The 19,206-nt window shown below is 50.3% G+C and overlaps 1 protein-coding gene across 3 annotated transcripts in view; it reads left to right on the plus strand.

The window, feature by feature from the left end:
* FLNB (filamin B) overlaps window positions 1-19,206 on the plus strand; it is a 139,697-nt gene that overhangs the window by 116,427 nt on the left and 4,064 nt on the right. For all 3 annotated transcript variants that reach the window (XM_079933631.1, XM_079933629.1, XM_079933630.1), the window contains 10 exons: window positions 243-401; window positions 724-927; window positions 1,961-2,113; window positions 2,217-2,339; window positions 4,830-5,096; window positions 5,733-5,870; window positions 7,228-7,343; window positions 10,829-10,961; window positions 13,753-13,929; window positions 18,242-18,460. In XM_079933631.1, the coding sequence (XP_079789757.1) occupies window positions 243-401; window positions 724-927; window positions 1,961-2,113; window positions 2,217-2,339; window positions 4,830-5,096; window positions 5,733-5,870; window positions 7,228-7,343; window positions 10,829-10,961; window positions 13,753-13,929; window positions 18,242-18,460 (1,689 nt within the window). The remainder of the gene's footprint in view (window positions 1-242; window positions 402-723; window positions 928-1,960; window positions 2,114-2,216; window positions 2,340-4,829; window positions 5,097-5,732; window positions 5,871-7,227; window positions 7,344-10,828; window positions 10,962-13,752; window positions 13,930-18,241; window positions 18,461-19,206) is intronic.

Consider the following 19,206-nt stretch of genomic DNA (forward strand, 5'->3'; position numbering starts at 1 on the left):
TCATGCTCTCAGTGGGTTATAAATGTGGTCTGTGTGGACTCAGGTCCTCCCTGTAACCAGACATAAGTAGCAGTCATTCTTCGTTGGTTAGGTCTGCTTATTGTCTGGGGAGTGTTTTTGTCACTTAAGTTTGCGTGATTAATTCTTGCCTGTTCCGTCTATAAATGGCATGTGGTGTGAGAGCTCTGGAGAGCCAGGGTGACCACGTGTAATGGAGCTGTGTTGGGGCTGGTGTTTCCCAGACGACAGCAGACGGTGCTCTCAGGTGAAGCTGGGCTCTGCCGCCGACTTCCTGCTCGACATCAGTGAGACTGACCTCAGCACCCTGACGGCCAGCATCAAGGCCCCGTCCGGCCGCGACGAGCCCTGTCTCCTGAAGAGGCTGCCCAACAACCACATCGGTGAGCTCAGACTGCCCTCCCGGCAGGAGCCGGGACGTCTTGAGTGGGAGATGGGGGTTCCCTCCTTGCCCGGGATCCCAGTCCTTGCCTGGGAAGTTGGTAGCACCTTGGAGTGTGATGTGGTAAACCTGCTGGGTCACATGCGTGGTCAGAGTCCAAGCATTTCTGCCTTACGATGCTGACGAGCCTCTTGGACACCCTGGGTTGCCAGAAAGTCAGGAAGGAAGTCCTGTTTCTGTTCTTGCCAGTGTGTCTCCCTCCTGCTTCCTCCCCTTCACCCCTCCCTCCCACCTCATAACCCCCAATCTGTGCTCTGGTCCAGGCATCTCCTTCATCCCCCGGGAGGTGGGTGAACACCTGGTCAGCATCAAGAAGAACGGCAACCACGTGGCCAACAGCCCCGTGTCCATCATGGTGGTCCAGTCAGAGATCGGGGATGCCCGCAGAGCCAAAGTCTACGGCCGTGGCCTGTCAGAAGGCCGGACTTTCGAGATGTCTGACTTCATCGTGGACACGAGGGATGCAGGTCTGTGGGGGGTGGTCCCAGGGGAAGAGGCCCGGAGCTTTGGAACTGGCTTCTTCCTGCTCACGTTACTCCATCTTTTCATCCTGCCAACCTTCTTTTCTTTGTGAGCATCCTTCAAGCAATAGACCCTTTTACATGATTATCATTTAAGCCCCAAGAGCAGTGGCAAAGTAGGTATTATCTTTGTTTTCTAGATGAAAAAATTGAGGCTCGCAGGGTTAGCAGCCCCCTCTGCTTCTGGCATGTGAGCCCAGAGCCACAACAACTCGCAGATCTGTTTCATGATCAATATTCCCACCATTGTCTCAGCTCCCCAGGGTCTCCTTGACTCATCTCAAACTAAGAATGCCAGCGGGTCAAAGTCATGTTCAGCTGAGCATTGCTTTCGTGCAAATGAGGAGCTTCTTCCTGCTTCCTCTTAGAGATGGTCCGAATTAGGCTGGGCCACTCCAAGCTACTCCGCGTCCCAGAGTCTTCACCTTCTGCCTTTTTGAGTGATGGGCTTGCATTGGTGATTTCTGGATAAAGTCACCTTCCCAGGGCAAGGAGCTGGAGAATTTGTGGTCCTGATGGGCTTATGTTCTCTGTTGATTCCTCAGGTTATTAAAGCTTTAGATCTGCTGTCTTAGTGGTTCCCTGGCTGGGCATCCGAGGCAGCTAGGAGCAGTTAAAAATGTCAAATTCTCAGGCCTGCAGCTGGTAGTAAACCCCCAGACAGCACGTGCCATTCCTGGAAGCAGGTGGTCAAAGGGTCCCCCGCAGCGGGTTCTGCAGGACAGAGGGTCGGTGGGATATTAGTGGCTACCCTTGAGAAGAGAGTGTGGTCAAGGCCACCTTCAGCCAGGATATTTCACTCCAGGATTTCTCAGAGCGTTTAACTGACTCCTGTGCCCAGCGCTGTCCAACAGGGGCCACCGTTACTGTCTTTCTGCTTTCTGGAGCATTTCCAGGGGTGGAGGTCCTTTCTGCCTTCATCAGGCTCCCGCTTCCTGATGAGCTGCTGTCACAGCAGCCACGGGCTACTGTGTTGCAGGCTATGGCGGCATCTCCTTGGCCGTGGAAGGCCCCAGCAAAGTGGACATCCAGACAGAGGACCTGGAGGACGGCACTTGCAAGGTCTCCTACTTCCCCACCGTGCCTGGCGTTTACATCGTCTCCACCAAATTCGCCGATGAGCACGTGCCTGGTATGTGTGGCCCCATCTGCTCTCCCTGTCCCGTGCTTGGGTTTTCTGTAAATGCCACGCGTGGCCTCTGGGCTGCTCTCAAGGGCCTGCTCGGTTTTTGCAGGGAGCCCCTTTACCGTGAAGATCAGCGGGGAGGGAAGAGTCAAGGAGAGCATTACTCGTACCAGTCGAGCCCCATCTGTGGCCACTGTTGGGAGCATCTGTGACCTGAACCTCAAGATCCCAGGTGAGCACGAGGGGCTCGTGGGTCAGGGCAGTGGGCACCACCGGAAACCAAGTCTGGGCTTGGCCCAGAATATACCATCTGAGTCTGCTGGGGGGGACTGTTTTTGAATTTATTTTTTTTTAATTTATTCATTAATATTTTTAATACTTATTTTCACAGAGGCCCATCCAAGAAAAGTAAATCTATTTACTTTTCCTTCTTCCAGATGAAAATAGCTTTATCGTACCACATGGGGGACAAATAGATAAGCTTTTAGACTTTCATTTACTGTCTGTCGACTAGACTAATAGTGAGAGAACTGGCCCTGCTGATGCTTATATCTGGAAGGAGGTGTCAGCCCAGTGACATCCTTCTAATTCCCGTTCGTATCTTTCATTCCTAAAATTGGAGTGAGGCCTGAGAAGCAAGGCTGGGTGGATGGACCACATCTAGCCCTTTGCCCAACACAGCCATCGTCTGTCTGAAATGTGGCCCAGGTTCTTTCTATTAAGAAGTGACTGTGTAAGTGAAGGCTTGAGGCTCCTCTGGCATGTGCTATGGAGTTGCAGGTTCTATGGAGACAGAAACTCTAAATCGTCTTCCGATGAAGCTCATGTTGTGATGAGCTTCTAGCTTCCAGAGGAAGGTCCACACTGCATCTCCCGTCTTTCCTGACTTGTGGTATATCTCTTGCTCTGCCTTCTCAGCATTACCTGATGGGTTCTTCCTTTCTAGACACACCGTTGGTAAAAACCTCATTACTGTAGCATCCAGACTAAGAATCACTTAAAACACACCGTGTTGATTGTGATCATAAAAAGTTCAGGTGCTGAAAAACAGGGGAAGTAAGTCTAACCTCATATCCCACCGTCCAGGGAGATTGTGGGTCGCGTTTCAGGCCCAGAGCTGGAGCCTGGATGCCTCCAGCCTCCTAGACACACGGGCTCGGTCTCAGATCCCTCTGGTGCACTTCTCACTCACTGTATCGTGGGCATCTTTCCACACCAAAGTATACTTCCCCAGCATCCTTTTCATGACTGTATAAGATTCCAATTCTCGTCTAGGTGTATGTCCTCATTGGGTTTTCTCATTTCATGTATGCTCATCTCCATCCCTTGACCCCCTTAATCAGTGCTCTGTGACATCTGTCATCACTTCGGATGGGTGCCCGGGAGTGGGATTGCTGGGCCAGTACGTTTCAGTTGCTGCTATGCCTTGGCAGCCTGTCCTCCAGAAAACGAACTGATGCCTGTTTCTCTGTTTCCCCACCAGCACTGGCCACTGTCTTTGGTTCTCACTTTGATCAATCTGATGGAAAGATACGGTATCCAGTTTTCAGTTGCATTTCTCTGGTCACTAGACGAGTGGACTGTGTTCTCGTTTGCTTCACATTTCTCATTTGGGGAATTCTCTCTCCTGTTGCCTTTGCCTGTTTGTCTCTTATCTTTGTGTGATGTGGTCAGTCACCCTTTCCCTCAAGTCTTGTCTAGCTCTTGACTCCTTCTTACTCTTTTCAGTGGTACTAGATGACTGGCTGAGACTAACTTTTTCCATCATTACCTAAAACACCCTCTCTTGTCAATTAGAGGGGAGGATGGCCCTCCAGCCTCCGGATATCCTCCAGACCCAGGCCATGTGGGGTGACCCTCCCCTCAACCTCCTTCCTTTCTCTGTCCTCAGGGCTCAGAGTCATGAGCTGCTGCCCAGATCCTGTAGGGCTGGAGGGTGCGGTCTCGTGCTGCTGTAGGTGATGGCGTTACTTGGCCACCCAGCATGCGGCGCGCCTGTCTCCACCTCGTCAGTGCAGGCACGGTCGCTGGCATGGCAGAGCACCTTGGGTGGAGCAGACGCGTCTGCTTCCTGGTGTTGGGGACCCGAGGCGTCATGTTTCTGGAAGTGTGGCCTCTTGTTTTCGGTTTGCTCAAAGCTTTGCTCACGCATGGTTTCCCCTTTGCCACTGGGACCAACCTGGGTTCACCTTTTCCTCTAAACGCATTTTGTCTTGTTGCCTGAAAGAAATGCCAAGGCTTCTTGACAATGAGGGATGAGGGCTCTTGTGTTTTCTGTCCTTACCTATGGAAAAGAGCCCCTGTAAGCATGACTGATGGCCCCATGTCACATCTGCTTAGAAACATCTGAGCCATCATTGTTGTTGCTGTTTACATGCTATAACTATCAGCCCAAGCTCTGGTTTGACACTGCTGTGTGGAATTAACTCAGCTCCAGCCAGGAAGGCTGTCAAAGTGCTCGGCGAGGCAAGATGTGTCAGTGCCCCCAGAATATTCTCTGCACCGGGTGGCTGGAAGGGCCCTGCACTCTCCATGCTGGCCACGACCACCCAGGGATTTGAGGGAGACAGGAGGGCAGGCATCCAGCCAGGATGGGAGGAAGCCTGAGCACCCCGCACCCCTGGCCTACACTTGCTTTGCCGTCTGCTGCTTGCCCTGCATGTCCTGTTCCCCCTCAGGCCCTCGCCCTGACCCTCCTCTTTTTCTCCCTGCCCCCTTTCAGAAATCGACAGCAGTGACATGTCGGCCCACGTCACCAGCCCCTCAGGCCGCGTGACCGAGGCAGAGATTGTGCCTGTGGGAAAGAACTCGCACTGTGTCCGGTTTGTGCCCCAGGAGATGGGGGTTCACACCGTCAGCGTCAAGTACCGCGGCCAGCACGTCACCGGCAGCCCCTTCCAGTTCACTGTGGGGCCTCTGGGTGAGGGGGGCGCCCAGAAGGTCCGGGCAGGAGGCCCTGGCCTAGAGCGAGGAGAAGCAGGAGTCCCAGGTGAGCGTTCTGGGCAGGCTTTTTACTTGAGAAGATTGAGTTCAGCCTGGCAGAGTGAGCATCCTGCACTCTTCACCCTGTTCTGAAAGGAAGACGTTGTGTGTTACTGAGGGATGGTGTGAAGGGGCATTCTTTAAAACAAGGCTTCCGTGGCTAAAGACATTTGGGAATTGCTTACCCAAAGCTAAACAAGTGTCTTACTGAAGGACTTCTCGGAGCCTGTAATTTATGGGTGTGTATTGTGAGTCTCTAAGAGAGCCTCAGGGTCATAAAACCGTTTCCAGGGCATCTTGCAGACTAATGTTCTTCGAAACATGCTAGAATTCTATAAAACTGATTGTGACGGTCCCTTGCAGTGGTGGTTGCTGAGTGGGAAAGTCTCTGGGGATGAAACTGAATGTTCTCATCTTGTTCTGACTTGGTTTGCATGTATTCCAAAGATGTCTGATCGCCCATGAGCTTAGTGTAGTCATGGATGGGGCTTAGCAAACATCACCAGTGCCCTTGCTTGGGTTCTGCTTGGGGTTAGAGAAAGAGGAAAGGGCTGGCAACAAACAGAACCCAGCACCCCATGTTTGAGCCAGAAGAGGGGCCTATACCGGGCTCAGTCACTGACCAGGTGTTTCTTTGTCTCAGCTGAATTCAGCATCTGGACCCGGGAGGCAGGTGCCGGGGGCCTCTCCATCGCTGTTGAGGGCCCCAGTAAGGCCGAGATTACGTTTGATGACCATAAAAACGGATCATGTGGTGTGTCTTATATTGCCCAAGAGCCTGGTAGGTACTCGGGGGCCAATGGAGGACGTTTTCCTTGTTTAGGGATGGTTGGGTTGTAAGGAACAGAAACTCATCAGGCTAGCTCCAGTAGAAGAGGAATTTATCTGTATGGGCCCGTGGGAACGCGTCCTGGAAATCCAGTTGCAGGATATCCAGCCACGCCTCAAAGGGGTAGGAATTCTTGTTCTCCTTGTCTCTTGGCCTCACTGCTTTATGCTCTTGTTCAGCTGTTTCATTCTTCCCACTGACCAGCCTCTCTCCGCCCACCTGTGGCCAGTGGCTGGTGTGGCTGCCCCAGAAGAGTGGCCTCAGCATCTGAGCTCCTCGATCAGGGGTTCTTAACCTTTTGTGCGCCATGAATCCTTTTGGCATCTGGTGAGGCCCATGGGGACCATCTCAGGAAATATTTTTAAACACATGAAATAAACTACTTCAGATTATAAAAGAAATCAATTTTAATAAAATATTGTTATCAAAATCTTTTTAAAGGAACAACTGTGCAACATAGCAACATATACACGTTTTCATTAATACGTTAAATCATATGATTTGGTGATGGTCTATTACCTACCTTAATTTCTAAGTGGCAGTGAGTGTAAATGGTATGTCAAGATATATATATAAAGCTGGAAAGTGATGGTTTTTGTTGACAGAATCACAAGTCTTAATGTGCTGTGGTTTCTTGTCAACTTTTCTAAAGGAAGGAAATGCTAAATTTCAGTTCGAGGTTAGGAAACATAAAGATGTGCGTTTTTCCCATTCGAGTTGGATGGATCTCCTGAGTACTGTACACAGACCCTTTGTGTGGGCCCAGGCTAAGAATCCCTGACCTTCTTCCTTGACTAGATTTTCTTTCCTAGTTATCACTCTGCTTCTACCCCTGTTCTCAAAGTTTACGTCTTACGCTTCATAGTTCAGGATCAGTAATGGGATCCTAGTTACACGAAGCCCTTCTTATTCTTAAGTCTATAATTTTTAATAAAATGCTCTGTCGTAAGCCTCTCCTTTGGAGAGAAATTGGGAATACACACCAGACGTTGATGCGTGATTGGTGTGGGGATTCACATACACGCTGGCAAAACACAGAACAAACACTTCAGTGCTTCAATGCTCTTTGAAATTATTAAACAGAATATCTAAGATTAAAAAAAAAAAAAGAATCCCTGCCCTTTCCAACTAAGAAAATTGCGTTGGCCTGGTGTGAGCCAGGTGACCCTCTCTGACCCAGTCAGCCACAGCCGTGGAGCGGGCCAGGGTCTCTCGGAAGGCACTTTGGCCCTAGCTAGAGAAACAAGAGGCCACTCTGGAACCACCTTCCCAGAATCTCTGACATGATGGGTCTTTCCTGTCCCCACAGGTAACTACGAGGTGTCTATCAAGTTCAATGATGAGCACATCCCAGAAAGTCCCTACCTGGTGCCGGTGATCGCGCCCTCTGACGATGCCCGCCGCCTCACTGTTCTGAGCCTTCAGGTGAGACACAAGGAAACATCCGTCTCCTTGGCCACAGCCCAGCCAGTGAGGCCCTGGACTCCCAAGGCCCCTTCAATCTCCGACTGTGCCAGGGACCCCAGCACATTTTGACCACGGATGCTGCCAGGCGTAGGGGACCTTTCCTGCAGCAGAGTCACATTCAGGACATGAGACCGTTGGGGCGAGCAGAAAGCAGCCACGGTCAGCAAAACTCCTCAACATTTGCAGACGAGTTTGTTTTCTAAATCTTCACTCCAGAGAAACAAAGAAGGCCTGTTAATAATTGGTCAGGGGTTAAGGAGGGCTTTCAAAACAAAACAAACACAAAACGAACAGTCCAGTGATGTCCAGCTGGCTATTATTGGCTTCCTTTTCCTCAAGAAAGTCAATTGTGATTTATTTTATGATGCTGATTTATTTATAGTAAGCGTGCAAAACACTGTGTTAAGAACTGTATCAGTGTTATTTCCCTAAATCCTTGCCACAGTCCGGTGAGTAGCTTTTCTTGACCCCCACCCCCCGTTTAAAGATAGAACAACTGAGATGCAGAGAGGATCCAGCTATGGGCACCAGCTAGAATGAGGCAGAGTGAGGTCTCGGGGGTTCCAGAGCCATGCTCTTAACAGCGGCCACCTTAATCCCAACCCTGGCATGTGGCAGGTGGTTACATAGCCCAACCTCTTAGAATGGCAGGAAATGCAACTTTTCACCCTGGCTTAACCAGGGCGCTTAATTCGGGGTTGCATTAGAGCCTTCAGCCAAACTAAGAAGTATTGGGGACGCCCTTGGGTCTTAGGACACTGAATCAGATGTAGCAGTTTGGCTGCGGAATAACACCAAAATCCCAGAATGTGATTTCTGGGTAGAGGGGTTTCTAAATAGCCTTCCGCTGCCCCCCAGTTCTTGAACATATTGGATTGATGAAAACTCAACCTCATACCTCAGATTGGTTCCGTGTACTTGGTGTACATTTGAGAGTCTAACTTTCCCCTGAGGGGGACTGGTACTGCTAGTTGTCTCAAACATTAGGGAACCCAAACAGAACCCAGACCAGGGTCACGGTCTACAGATTGAAGCGGCCTCATCTGGAGAGTACCAAGGATACTGACTGGTCACTGTGGTGCAGATGTTTTTCTTGTGTTTCATTTAAAGACTTCTTAACAGAAGTTCCTTCTGTGGCCAACTTAAACCTACGGAGGGAGATAAAGCTGGCATTTGCTGAGGGCAAAGAGCTGCCTTCACGCATCTGGAAGATTTCTTTTGGATCTTGTGAGGCGTTTATCTCCCTCTTGAGGATTTAGTGGCAAGTGAATTCAGGTAACGTAAACGCTTCTGTCCAAAAGGAGCTGATGTGGAGAAATCGGCTCCAAGAAACTTCCATAGAGTCCTCTTATAACAGTTTGGTCATAAAATATTTAAACAAGTATGCCGCAGGCTGATATGTCCGTCAAGCTTGTGTAACCAGCTGCTACAACAGGAGGGACCTGTGTGTCAACTTTGTCCCCTGTTCTCCCCACGTCACCTGATGCCAAGTGATATGTAAATTATTTACTGGAGATTTATTGGCAAGGCTGCACGGCAACATCTGGTGCTGGTTAGGAAAGAGAGGCATGTATTGTTTTGTCTTGCTTTTGAGACTTTTTAGAAAATTGGAGTTGGCTGGCATTCTGTAGGGGAGGGTGTGGCATGGGGGTGGTCTGGCGATCAAAGACTCCTTAATTTTGTGTTCAGTCCTCCGTCATCTGTAACCTCTAGTGCAGCTCAGTCTAGTAGAATGTTCTGCAGCGGTGGGAATGTCCCACATCTCCGATGAGCAGTATGGTAGCCATGAGCCACATGTGGCTCTTGAGCCCTTGAAATGTGGCTAGTGTAACTGAGGGACTGAGTTTTTTTGTTTGTTTTTTTGTTTTAATTTATGGCTGTGTTGTGTCTTCGTTGCTGCGCTAGTTGCCGCGAGTGGGGGGCTGCTCTTCATTGCGTTGCGCGGGCTTCTCATTGCAGTGGCTTCTCTTGTTGCGGAGCACGGGCTCTAGGCACGCGGGCTTCAGTAGCTGCGGCTCGTGGGCTCTAGAGCGCAGGCTCAGTAGTTGTGGCGCACGGGCTTAGCTGCTCCACAGCCTGTGGGATCTTCCCGGACCAGGGCTCAAACTCATGTCCCCTGCATTGGCAGGCGGATTCTTAACCACTGGACCACCAGGGAAGTCCAGAACTGAGTTTTTAATGTTAATTGATTTAAATTTAACTGTATATAACCACATGTGGCTAGTGACTACTGAACGAGGCAGCAGTGCTTATAGCGCCTTGAAGCTAAGATGTGATCCTTGGACCAGCAGCCTCAGCATCCCCTGGGAACTCCTTAGAAACATGGAGTCCCAGGGTCCGTTTCAGACCCACTGAATCAGAATCTGCATTTCAACAAGACCCTCGGTTGCACATTACGTGTGAGCCCTGCTGCTTTAGAGTTATCATCTGAGTAGCTGTCCAACCATGTTTACATCAAAACTGCTGGCTTGTAAAATTTTGCTATTCAGGATTGGCCAATCTTAAGATATCTTAAGCATCTGAACTTCCAATCCCCTTCTCCCAGCAGAGGATGTAGTTTCCAAGACAAAGCATGGAGAGTGAAACTGATCTACTCAAGAGCAAAAGCTACACTTCTCCCATGGCTTTTTGGGGGGGGACTAACAACTTCTAAATGCATGTTAATAGGAGCTGACATTTTTAAACTTTCCTATGTATGGACCAGGCCCTGTGCTGAGTGCCTTGAATGCATAACTTCGTTTAATCTTCACAGCAGCTCTCTGAGGTAGATTTGGTTATTATGCCTGTTTTTACAGAGGAGGAAACTGAGACTCAAACAGGTTCAACAGTTTAGTTATGTAGCTAGGAAATGGCAGTAAATCCAGGTTCTGCTGGTTTTTAGCCACTGTGCAGTACTGCATGAAAGAAAAATCATGTGTGGCCCTTTACAAGTTTATTAAAAGTTCTCTGCATCTCCACCCTTGAGATACAAAGCCTTCGTTCATGTTAGTGAGTGCAGGGTTTTATTGGCTGCCAGCCTCCTCCTAAAAAGGCGGTGGGGAGAGGAAGTCTTTTTTTTCTTTCTTTCTTTCTTCTTTTTTGAGGGAGGGGGCAGATCTGGAAGATTCTGCATTTTCTGGCCTGTACAGCTCTTGTCTGGGATGCTGAAACTGTAATCCTGCTGGCCAGGATGTCTTAAGTCCCCACACCTAGGAACCATCTCTGAATCAAGATGGTTTAGATACAAGACCGTGCAGATGTGTGTCTCTCCTTTCTTATATTTAACGCTAGAAACGTGGAATTACTCAACCTGCTCTTTTGTTGCCAGGTGTTATATAGAAAAACATATTCCAGGCCTGTTTGCATGAGAACTGTCCCCCCGCTGGAATCCTGGGTTGGGTCTGTGTATGCTGTCGAGCAAGAACGCCGAGGGCTGTAACGCATCTCATGTATTAAATTCTCAGGAATCAGGATTAAAAGTTAACCAGCCAGCCTCCTTTGCTATAAGGTTGAATGGGGCAAAAGGCAAGATCGATGCAAAGGTGCACAGCCCCTCTGGAGCCGTGGAGGAATGCCACGTGTCTGAGCTGGAGCCAGGTAAGCACCAGCGCCCGCACCAGGAATGTTTCTGCAAACATGTATCCTGACGGAGGGGTCATCAGCCTCTGCAAGGCCTTCGGATTCCCTTTGCTGTTGCCAGACACTGTTTATAAATTAGGGTATAAACATTTGCCAGGGGCAGGCTTTTTTTTTTTTTTTTAAACAAATACTTCTTTATTTTCAGTTGTTTTTCAGATTTCTTTCACATGACATTCATTGTGATGTTCTCTCATATTTTAATAAAATATCACAGATCTTTATTGTTTACCTTATGAAATGAATAAGTACACTCTGATCTCTCTCTACTCTGAGAAAAAGGTTGATTGCTGTAAATTAAGAAAAGAGAATCTGGGGAATTCCCTGGCGGTCCAGGGACTCTGCACTTTCACTGCTGAGTGCCCGGGTTCAATCCCTGGTTGGGGAACTAACATCCCGCTAGCCGTGCGGCTAAAAAAAGGAAAGAGAGAATCTGGGTCCCCAGTAGGACTTAATAGCATGAGATTCTCTGGCTCGCTGCCTTGGTGTATGGAATTCTGTGATGTCAATCAACTTGAACGAGACCATTTTTCTAGTGAACATTTATTAAGTATCAGAGACTTGACAGGAAGGTAAGGCTGAGGAAGTCATGATTCCTGCCTTCAGGGAGGAGCACAGAGTCTAGTGAGGACCTAAAGAGTGTGAGCCAGAAAGGTGCGGTGCACAGGTGAGGACCCCAGCTGATCACCAACAGCACAGCAGAATTGAGAACCAAATGGTAAAGATGGTCAGAGCATGAGAGGAAAAGGGTTTCTGCTTTGACAAGGTCAGAAGGACTTCTCAGAGGAGGTAACATTGAATATGGGCCCTGATACATGAGGAAGAGCCCTGTGACCACTGCCCTTATTGGGTGTTTACTGCGTACCCTGCTCTGCGTGCAGTGAGGGTAGACACCTGGGACCTGGGTTGGCATTTAGACATCTTCCTCCCACTGGGCGGAAAAAGAAAGGGCAGTGGGGAGCCTCAGAAGGAACAAATGTGTGGGCTCTAAACCCATATCTGGTCAGATAATGGTTTAAGTCTGACCACATTATAGTGAATGTGTTGGTACATCTGAAAGGCAAGGTGGTAAGCCGACGCTCGCAGAGTGGTCCGTTTGAGAAAACAGGATTAATCAGCAGTGTTAGAAATGCAGAGGAAGGACTTGAGGTCAGAGAACTATAACATTCGGTGACCAGTTGGCCATAGGGAATGACAGTGAATTCAGAAAGGTTACGTGTAGCTTGGTGATGGGGTAGAAAAATGATGGTGCAGTTAACAAAGCTCAGGACAGCAGCCATGGGTGAGCAAGGGCTGGTCACTGCCTTACAGAGTTGAATACTTTATTTTCTGAGAGGTTTTTAAGTGTCCCTGAGATATCCAAGTGGGAACATTTAATAGATCTCTACTGCATTGGAATTTAACCACCAAGTGAGATATGGTGTCCTCAGCCCCAGGCAGTATTTGAAGCCCTAGCAGTGTCTGAGACCACCAGCCTGACGCAGTTAGGATGCCGTTGGTGACAAATTACAGAACACCCATCTCAAGCCAGTTCACATAATAAAGGGGGTCCATTGCACACATGGTCCATTACAAGGGGGTCTGTTAGTTCACGTAAGTGGAAAGTTCAAGATCTAAGATGGGTTTCAGCACCAATTTAATTCAGCCATTCAGCTATATTCTCCAAGGCCCCAGACATCTCTGCTCTTTCTTCTGATTTGTGGACCTCATTCTGAAAGTGGCCTTCCTCTCGGTGGTAAGGTGGCTGCAGCAGCGCATGACACCAATCAAGAGAGACATTCTCTCCTCAAGATTCTTTCTCCAGAAGTCTTAGATGCTCCTTTTGCAGAAGTCTCCAGCAAACCTCCCCTCCTATCTCACTGAACATACATGCCTGTTCCTGAGTCCCTTCCTGTGTGGCTAAATGCCATGTGCTAATTGACTTAGGCTTGGGGAAAGAGGGATTTCTCCCCTTGCTATCCCACATTAATTTGACCCAATCAAGGACCATACGTGGACATGGGGGTGGGATCACTTTTGGCTTTCAGAGAGGAGGGGTGGGTACCAGCTGGGGACTGATGGGGGACGTGCAGTGTCGAAGGATATGGGTGGCAGCTCCATATGGAGAGAGTCCAGAGGAGAAGACAAGAGGATTTGGGTGGAGCTTTGAGCAACAAAAGTTCTGAAGGGGATGGAGGGTACAAGGAGCCAGGGAGAGGCTGAGAGACTGACTGGAGGAGAACAGACTCTGCATCCCAGCTGGGAGCACTTCAAGGAGGAAGGGGTGGTCAAGTGGTGCATGGTGGAAGGATATTCTAGGTGCCCATTTCAGTTTATAGATCATCTTACCACATGCTGTGAGCCAGACACACAGTGAGAAACCTGGCCATTGCCCCGTGGGGCCGTTGCTAGCTTGGAGCTTAATTAAGGAGCATTAGTCTCAATTGGAACCATTTTTTCCCCTGGCCAAGCAGAGAAACTGCGCCAGAAGTGAGCTTTTCATAAAGGAAGTGTTTTTCTGAGGCCAAAGCCACAGAGGATTAAACACAGAATTTGAGATTTGGATGCATTTCCCAAAGGGCTGTCTAGGTGCAGACAAATAGGCCCATCTGGTTTTGATCACCAGCATATTGGGTGCCAGGCTTGCAGCAGGGCCATTTCTTGTTAGTGATGTAAGATCGGCCCTCAGGCTGGGCTCCTGTCCTTTGTCCCCACCCACCTTGGTCGGGTCCACGGGCCCACTTTTACCCTGTGCCTTTGTTCACTCTCCCAGATAAGTATGCTGTGCGCTTCATCCCCCACGAGAATGGTGTCCACACGATCGACGTCAAGTTCAACGGGAGCCACGTGGTTGGAAGTCCCTTCAAAGTACGAGTCGGGGAACCCGGACAAGCGGGGAACCCTGCCCTGGTGTCCGCCTACGGCTCAGGGCTGGAGGGGGGCACCACAGGTAACACACTGCCTCTGCCTCTTGTCTTTAACGGAGTTGTCCCCGGGGAAGAGCAGGTGGAACTCTGCAAGCCCCCGGGAAGCCTGCCATCCTCTCTCCCCAGGGAAACTTCAGTAATGCACCCTTGGGAGGCTCTCGCTTGACCTGCGGCAAATCCAGAGTGAGGGCTTGATGGCTGCGTTCTCACAGCTCATGACTCTTTGTGGTGCTGCAGCTGTCTTCCTTTGCCAGGTTCTTTTAGGACCGGGACACTGATAGGGAATACAGCACAGCATCTTTTGTTTTGAGGGTTCCTTTGCCTGCACAGAGTTCATGATGCATGTAACGGGCCTCTGGGGAGGTCCCCTACCCACCAGCTCCTTTCGTGGACCCTGGCCTCCTAGAAACACATTCAGTCGGCAGTAAGACCTGTCACAGCCTGGCTCCTTTTTATTCTAATCCTAACGGGGGAGGAGAAAAGACGAAAACAGTCCAATTCTTTTTTAGTCTTTGCCACAGATGGAACACGTTTGATTGTGAAAAATACTGGCAGTGAGGAAGTATGTAAAGTTCCATCTTGCTTCTCCTCCCTCCCTCCCTCTGGGTCCAGGAGGAAACACGGCTTAACCGATCAGGGGAGGACCTTCCAATTGTCTCTTTGTTGGGCTTCATTCTTGGTCACTTGGTTGCTTGGCTAGTCGGTTCGTTAAAAAGGTAGACATGGAGTTTTATTTTATAGAAATAGTCTTAGTGCTATTTGTATTTCAGTACAGCTTGCTTTTGTCACTTGACCTCTTAAGGAACTTTCCATGTCAAAACCTACAGATCTACCTGCCTCGTAATGGCTGTAGTTAGTGTCCATACCGTGAATGTAGAGGTGGGCATCAGGGGTGTCTAGTGTGTCACTGTTACGGAAGATGCCAGGGTGGGGAGCTTGTCCACTTACGTTTCTTTGCAGGCGTGGACTCACTGGGACGCAGTTTGCGTCTGAGTGTTACTTTGGGGCCTCTTAGGAAGGATTCTTGAGTTCCTTGTGTGTGCACATTTTGCTGTTAGTCTCCCCCCTACCCCACATGGTGAGTGGGACAGAGCAGACCCACAGGCAAGGGGATGAGTGGCCGTGGTTTCCCGGCATCCAGCCCTGTGGAGTGAGTGTCGTAAGGGGACGAGGGGCCCTGCCCGGGTGCAGGAGTGACTGACCGGCTGGTGTGCCACCCTGCGACTCTGGCCCCAGCAGTGGCCTCAGCAGAACCTCCCACAGGGTCTGCATGAGCACTTCGCATCTCCCCAGGCCCATCCTGTCTGGCTCCACACTGAACTCTGGGCCAGCAGCTTGCCCTTTGTAAAAGGCACTGTATTGTTTCACCCTAGGCAGTGTCCGTTATACAGATGAGCAAAGTGAGAACTCAGAAAGGTTGAGTCACTCCCCGAGCTTACTTAGCTTGGAGCGGGCAGAGCCAGAACCAGTCCAGGCTCACAACCTCAAGGCCTGCTCGCTTAACCCCCGAGTTTTGCTGCCTCCCTAAATGGCTGGCTCGCCCCGAGGCAGTGGCTACATCCCTGGCCTGCTTTGTGGGGTGTCCTACACAAGGACACCTATCTTCCCAGCTGCGCTGGAAGGTCCCCAGGCAGTAGTGCAGGCATTTGGCTCCTGACAAGCCATCCACCCTTGAAGCCCAGGTGGGGTCCTCCTGGCACTTGGAGCCCCAGCAGGCCCTGGTCTAGGCCCCGCAGCAGCCACTGAGGTCTCCTGTGCTGCCAGCAGCCACCCATCCCCCTGCTGGGTCACACCTGCTGTGCCCAGGGCCTCTCGTGCTTCCTGTTGGCTGTTCGCAAGCCTTCTCAGGAGCTCAGGTTTCAGGCTGTGCTTTGCCAGCACTGGATGCTGCTGAGGGAAGGAGCTGGTCTTGCAGGGAGACTTCCAGCCAGGAGGGAGAGGTACAGAACAAGCCTGTTTCAAATCCTGTGTAAATATTGCTCTTGTCGAGGGGAAGGCGTCTTGTTTTTCTAGCCCTCCCGCTCCCAGGCCTTTTCCCAAATATCCATCCCAGGATTACACAGCTGCAGTGTGTGTGGAATGAAAAGGTGTCTCTGCCCGGCTGCTGGAGGGCTGCATCCTGACCTTCGGAACAAAGCAAGCTTCCCTGTGTTTTTATGGGTGGGCTGGCGGTATCTCTTGGCTCACGCTTTAAATGGTCAATTCTGCAGGTTTTAGAGCAGGGAATGTGGAGAATTTGGGGTGGGACTGTCTGCTGCAGAGGGACTGAGAAGGTCAGGAGTTAGACCAGGGAGTTCCAGACTCTCTGGCTGGAAGAGCCATTTTCCTGATGAAATGCCCCAGGAACCCCAGTGTGCACGAGATGTAAGGGGAGAGCCTCCTTCCCTCCCGTTACCCCTCACCCACCTTGAAGATGGAGTAGGGCTGCATTAAACATGCATTAAACTCACAGGAACTCATCTGTATATACACGGGGGTACAGGGGAACACCGCCATGCCCAGAGATGTCTGGGGTACTGATTCTGGCTGGAGGTGGTGATGAGAGGGACTCCTGCATGTGGATTTTCTTTCTCCCATCTGCTCTCAGACGAGTGCATTAGCTCCAGGTTAGACAGACCTTATGTTTAAACCCCAGTTCAGCCATTCCCCAGCTGTGTGTCTTAGGGTGAGTTATTTGACCTCACTGAGCCTCCACTTTGTTCCTGTAAAATGGGAATAATAAAGGAGCCCACCTGATAGGTTGCTCTTGCCCTGTAATTCCTTATTTCTCTTTTCCCACCTCATCTTCCTTTCTGGACCCTCACAATCAGGATGGACTGATGTTTCTTAGGAATGGAGCAATCCTGTCCTTTCTACTGCAGCCAGGTCTTTTCATCTTCACTTTAGAAGTATCTTTCCTTGCTGTCACTTGCAGCTGCTTCGTGGAAACGCTGTCCCTTGTTTGAATACCCCTCCCTTTCCCCCAACGCCCTTGCTTCAGCAGGGCAGCGGCTGAGTGAAGGGCTCCTGGGCTGCACAGTATAGAGACAAGGTTGAGACAGTTGTGGAGGCGGGGTGAGGGGGTGGTGCTGGGACAGGAGCCTCGGGAGCTTTTCCAGAAACATCTGGGTTGTATTCCGGGTTGCATGATAGCAGCTCCTTTGTCTTATTGATAACCAGAACAGTAATTCTTTCTCCGGCGGCCTCCGAGCTATAATTAAACCAAAATAGTTCCCAGCTGGGGCGCGTCCAGGGCTCTAGAAGAAGCCCAGCCCGGCAGAATGCTATGCCGGGGATGCCCCGTAGAGGGCACTGTAGCAGGTGTGCAGCTGGTGACTGACCGCCTCTTCCCCTTCTGAACTAGAAAGGGGCCTGGGGGAGTGGGGCCTTTTTCAGGGCCTTGGGCTCAGGCAGGAACGCCACAGTGGTCATTGGTTGGCACTGTCTTTGGGCCCAGCTTTCCTTCTGTCACGAGGGAGGATGTCTGTGCAGGAGGCCCTCATGGACCAGGCAGGCAAGAAGTAGGATGTCCTGGAGCTACAGTTAGGGCATCTGAGGCAGCCCCGCTGCCCATCCAGAGGCCAGGAGACGGGCCTGGGGTCTGAACCCCCTCAGACTTGCTTCAGTACCAGCTCTGCCCCTTTCTCCTGTATCTCTGATTGGCATGTGGCTGAACCTCCTTGAGCCTCATTGTCGTTTGTTAAAGACGAATCACTGGGCATGTAAAATGATGGGCACAGGATCTGGAGCCGGAGTGGTGCCAGTGGTATTAGCAGGAGCTGCTGTTCTGGTCCTGTTCTTGTTTCTGGTGTTCAAGGCAAAGTGGCAGGGCTGGCAGGTCCTAGCGGCTACCCCGGTCTTCAGCGTGGTGTCTGGGGCTAGGAGCCTGAGGAGGAAGGAGGCAGCGCTGGGCTGCCTGGGCTTCTCCAAGTCCAACCAGAGGAGAAAGGAAAGGTCAGAGGGGCCCACGCTTCCCCCACCCTTGGGGGCAGAGCTGGCCCTTGGGGGCGGAAGCAACATTTCAGGCTCTCATTGATGACTCAGGCTTCTCGCCCTCAGCCACAGCTCGTGCCCAGAGGAGAAAACAAGGCGGTGCGTGCTTGTGGACAGAATGTTGGCCACACTCCTGCCTGGGCCTTGGAAAGGGGTTACCATCCCCCAGGGCCTGAGGTTCTCTGCGCCAGCAGCTCAGAGCTAGTACTGGTGGGTTCCCGTGCCACCAAGGTGACCCCTCTGAGAGGGAACCTCCGTGTGCCCCGCCACTGCTTCAGGGCCCCCAGAACGCTCCCCAAAGCACACCCTCCCCATCCCTCCAAACCTTCCACGTGATCTTTATTCCTGCTTCCTTTCTCCCAGGTATCCAGTCTGAATTTTTCATCAACACCACCCGAGCAGGGCCAGGGACATTGTCCGTCACCATTGAAGGCCCGTCCAAGGTTAAAATGGATTGCCAGGAAACCCCCGAAGGGTACAAAGTCATGTACACCCCCATGGCTCCTGGAAGCTACCTAATTGGCGTCAAATATGGCGGGCCCAACCACATCGTGGGCAGCCCGTTCAAGGCCAAGGTGACAGGTAACAACCACAGACACCTTTAAAGTTATTCTTCCCCCTGTGGAGGTGATCTTGTCAGATTATCAGCAGAGCTATTCGATAGTAGAAACTGGATGATTTTAGAGATGTTGAATCTGCTTTGAATCTTGAATGTAAAGATATGGTAGGACATGTCAGAGTGACTGCATGTTCGAAAACTTGCAGGCAGAGTAGGGGTGTAGAAGTTGAGAAAGCACATTAGGTGGTTTTCTGTCTCAAACAGAAAAGAAGGAATGTTTACATATTTGAGATCTTACGTATTTGTTTAGGTCAGGGCCTGAAAATTCCCCTCATTTCTAACCTTCACTTTTAAAATAATCAAAAGTTTTTATTAAATTCATAAAAATGTGCCTCCTTCAGAGCACTGGAAAAAATACCAAACAGTAAAAACCACTTCACCGCCCACCACCCAAGGTAACCACCATAAATATTGTGGTGAATTCCTTCCACGTGTCTCTTTCTGCTTGGTTCACTGTCATATAAGTAGCATAGGTTCATTGCAGAAAATTTAATTAAAATTAAGTAAATTAAAAATTCAGATAGAAAAATCATCTTCTAATATGCCGAGAGGGGAACTCCTTGGCAGTCCAGTGGTTAGGACTCAGCGCTTTCACAGCCGAGGGCGCAATTTCAGTCCCTGGTCAAGGACCTAGGATCCCACAAGCTCCGCCGCACCACCCAAAAAAAAAAAAAATATGCCGAATCATTTTTGGTATTTTGTCAGTGTC

The sequence above is a fragment of the Stenella coeruleoalba genome (genome assembly GCF_951394435.1).
Source record: "Stenella coeruleoalba genome assembly, chromosome: 10".
Lineage (NCBI taxonomy): Eukaryota > Metazoa > Chordata > Mammalia > Artiodactyla > Delphinidae > Stenella > Stenella coeruleoalba.